This window comes from Orycteropus afer, unplaced genomic scaffold, assembly GCF_000298275.1.
Source record: "Orycteropus afer afer isolate SDZICR_OR568_19922 unplaced genomic scaffold, OryAfe1.0 scaffold00024, whole genome shotgun sequence".
Classification (NCBI taxonomy): Eukaryota; Metazoa; Chordata; class Mammalia; order Tubulidentata; family Orycteropodidae; genus Orycteropus; species Orycteropus afer.
In genome coordinates this window covers 9186884-9191324 of record NW_006921611.1, presented here as the reverse complement: position 1 = coordinate 9191324, position 4441 = coordinate 9186884, and the positions used below count along the sequence as shown (strand labels likewise).

General features: G+C 34.0%; 1 protein-coding gene across 1 annotated transcript in view; it reads left to right on the top strand.

Annotated features, from left to right (window-relative positions):
- Positions 1-4441, top strand: part of LOC103192141 (disintegrin and metalloproteinase domain-containing protein 2-like) — a 147235-nt gene that overhangs the window by 65263 nt on the left and 77531 nt on the right. The window contains exons 8-9 of the mRNA XM_007935066.1: positions 3270-3341; positions 3717-3883. Coding sequence (XP_007933257.1) covers positions 3270-3341; positions 3717-3883 — 239 coding nt within the window. The remainder of the gene's footprint in view (positions 1-3269; positions 3342-3716; positions 3884-4441) is intronic.

Here is a 4441-nt window from a genome sequence, read left to right as displayed (position 1 = left end):
GCTCTGTTTTTAACATTTTAAACTGATAAATTTTTAGAAATTAAATGTTTATAATTGTTGTGTGGGGGGAACCTCCAATAAATGGTAATCTTTTGAGACCAGAGGAATCCCTGAAATTAGTGCCCTGAATCACTCTTTAAATATTGAACTAAAACTATCCCTTGAACTAACCTTTCAGAAGAAAAGCAGAATGACACATAAAATAAAGGATATTATCCATTAGGTCTGTGCTCTACTTAAAACAAAACAAAACAAAACAAAACAAAACAAAACTGTCTGAGTCTAAACAGTCAACATTTAATTTAAAGCAAATATGAAAAGATAAGGGGAAGGGAAACTAGAGTACTGGAAATGGAACAACTTGAAGAAAATTAAAGAGAATATTGACACATTGTGAAAATTTGTGTGGAAGTTGTCAAATGAGAATTTAACTTGCTGTGTAAAATCTTACCAAAACACCATCAAATTTTATTTTTTAAAAAAGTAATCTTTTGAAAAATATGAAAAAATGGGGATGTGGTAAAATATTGTATCTTACTAGTTTCTAAGGAATTGATTAACATTTACAAATGTTCTAATTCATAATAATTTTGCAAAATAATAGTATGTATCCTAGCATTTTTTTTTATTTTTAATTGTAGAAAAAATGCTTACTAATTATATGTGTTTTAAAATAAATGTCTATCAACAGATATTAGCAAAGTACAGAATAGAAATCTCTTCTATTATCCTTACTGAAGAAGGCACAAGAAGAATTAAGATTTTCTTACCCATTTTTACAGAAAAATTATGTACATAGATGAGTTATTTATTTATTTTTTTCACTTCTCTCAAACAGACAATGCATTAGGTTTTTTTTTTTTTTTCTGTTTGGAAAAAATCATGCCTTTAATTTCTAAGCAGTTTTCTTGAATTGTATTTTATAATGTTTTCACTATTTAGATGTCCTTTTATTTGTTATTGTTGTTAAGTGCCGTCGAGTCATTTCCGACTCATAGCGACCCCATGCACAGCAGAATGAAACACTGCCCTATCCTGGGCCAGCCCCACAATCCCTGCTATACTTGAGCTCATCATTGCAGCCACCATATCAATCCATCTCGTTGAAGGCCCCCTCCCTCTTTCGTCAACCCTCCACCCTACCAAGCATGACATCCTTCTCCAGGGAATGGTCCCTTCTTACAACATGACCAAAATAGGTGAGACGAAGTCTGGCCATTCTTGCTTCCAAGGAGCATTCTGGCTGCACTTCCTCCAGGACAGATCTGTTAGTTCCTTTAGCAGTCCATGGTACTTTCAGCATTCTTCGCCAGCACCACAACTCAAAAGCATCAACTCTTCTTCGGTCTTCCTTATTCATTGTCCAACTCTCACATGCTTTTATTTGGATAGTAGGAATCTGGACAAATTTTTTAAATATTTTTTTCATTCCTAGATCATTTTGCTTTACTTACTGAGAAATTTATCCAAATTTATCTTCCAAAAAGAATACAGAAATATGCATTCTGCTATATTATTTTTAAATCTTAATCTTACTATATTGGTCTTTAATTTTACAGCTGTTATTTTTTGACAGGGATCATCTCTTCATTTTCTCCATATTCCTATCATTAAAATGATTTTTTAAAATTATTTTCTCTATATATAATTTTTGCTGCATATTCAGTCTGCTTTCCTGTGTTTTAGTATCTGCAGTTTGATGCTTGATTCAAATGTTGAAATATCCTTTATTTTGGGATGTAGCACTTAAAACTTTAGAACCATTTGTCATGGGTGAGAAGTGTTGACTGAGACATACATTACAGTGATCTGGCTTGTTATTTCCAACGGAAAGTTGTGTTGGTTCTCTTATTCTTATAAGATTGACCAGAGTAGAATTTTCCATTCTCTTGGCTACAAGATTTTTGTAGGTGCTAAACATATGACACATATACTTCATACATACACACATATACACACACAATTTCAGTTATTCCCCTTGTTTCATGCATTTTAATTCCCTTTTCATACATTTTGAGGAAGTAATGATAATGTTTGTTGTTCACTTCACCATCTTTAATAAAGATATTATAAATTATACACACACACATATACACACACATGTATATGTATGTATGTATGCATGCATATATGTATATCCACTATTCACCTGTAATGTGGTGGTTTATGTGTTGCTGGGATGCTGGAAGCTATGCCACTGATATTTCAAATACCACCAGGGTCACGCATGGTGGACAGGCTTCAGCAGAGCTTCCAGACTAAGACTGACTCAGAAGAAGGAAGAGTCATCCACTTCTCAAAGAATTGGCCAGTGAAAACCTTATGAATAACAGTGAAACACTGTCTGATATATTACTAGAAAACTTTTTGAAGAGCCCTGACACATTTTCTGATGTAGTGCTGAAAGATGAGCCCCTTAGGTTGGAAGGCACTCAAACTACAATGGGAAGAGCTGCCTCCCTAAAGTAGAGTCAACTTTACTGATGTGGATGGAGTAAACTTTCCAGATCTTCATTTGGTGATGGAACACAATTCAAAATGGGGAGAAACAGCTGCAAACATTCATTAATAATCAGAACACAGAATGTGTGGAGTATGACTTTAGGAAAATTGGAAATTACCAAACGAAATGGAACTCATAAAGGTTGATGTACTGGGCATTAGTGAACTGAAATGGACTGATAGTGGCCATTTTGAATCAGGTAATAATATGACTTAACCTACCAGTCACTCCTTGGAAGGAAGGTTGGACAATCTACTTCCATAGTGATACTGCCTTGGAAACCCATGGAGGGGTCACTGTGAGTGGGATCAAAGTAGCATCTTTGCTTTCTAATACTTTCAAGAAGTCTTTTGCCACACATTAGCCCAATGCAGTATGTCTTTTTATTTCTTGACTACTGCTTTCATGGGCATTGATTGTGGATCCAAGTAAAATGACATCATTGACTACTTCAATATTTTCTCTATTTATCATGGTGTCGCTTATTGGTCTAGTTAGAGGATTTTTGTTTTCTTTTATGCTGAGGTGTAATCCATATTGAAAGGTGTAGTCTTTTATCTTCATCGGTAAGTTCTTCAATTCCTCTTCAAGCAAGGTTTTGTCATATGCATATCACAGGTTGTAATGAGTCTTCCTTCCATAATTTACATGTAGATGTACTTAAATATTTCCTATTCTACTAAGCTAAGTTTTAAACAGAAAAAAGATAACACATTAAATATTAAACAATGGGGATTGAGAGCTAAATGGTAATTATATTTTTCAGTATGACCATATGGGTGCTGACACAGCTATTGTCACTCAGAAAGTTTTCCAGGTGATTGGACTTGTCAGTGCAGTAAGTGTTTGCCATTTTACTGCTTTTCATTTGTTTCTACTTCTTACATAATTTGTGTAGGTGTTTTGAGTCCCTCACTCATAAAATGGGAGTAATAACACTGCCTATGTTATAAGGTTTTTGTTAAGATTAAGTGAAATTAAGTGCTTGGCATGGAACCTGCACATATTAAGCATATAATAAATCATAACTGTCATTACTATTATTACTGATATGAGTATTTATTAAAATACTTTAAGTACACAGTATACACTTTAACTGTTTAATTGTTGTACTATTTCCTTAAAATTATATTCACTATAGTGTGTATTTTCATAAATTTATTCCCAAATATATTTAAATTTGAACATATTTTCTATATGTATTCTATTTTAGATGTTAACTTCATTTAATATTACATTAGTTCTGTCTTCACTGGAGCTTTGGATAGATGCCAATAAAATTCCTATAACTGGAGAAGCCAATGAATTATTGTATGATTTTTTAAACTGGAAAAAGACGTACCTTGTTTTACGACCCCATGATGTGGCATTCTTCCTTATGTAAGTACAGTATCATGGTGATAATATAAAACCTGCACCTGTTGTCACCAAGTTGATTCCAACTTTTAGTGACCTTGAAGGACAGAATAGAACTGTCCCATGGGTTTTCCAAGGCTGTAATATTTACAAAAACAAGCTTCCACATCTTTCTTCTAGGGAGCACCTGGTGGGTTCAAACCGATATCCTTTTGGTTAGCAACAGACACCTTAACCACTGCACCACCAGAGCTCCTTGGCAATACTATAGCTAATATGAATAAAAATTTGATTATTATTTAATTTCTTATAGTTGTTGTTGTTTGGAGGAAAAATATTTGTGCCACTTTCTGATATAAAGCACTTAGTAAGGATAGCATTGTTCTTTTCTTTTCTTTTCTATTGTGATTTGGGTGAAGATTTACAGAGCAAATTCACTTTCCATACAGCATTTCACATATACTTTGTCTCATGTCACTGACCACAGTTTACCACAATGCAACAGCTCCCTCTCACTTCCTCCCCATAGTTACCTCTTCCCAGTGTCCATCCCTCCATACGCTTCTGCCCCTTGAGCTGTCT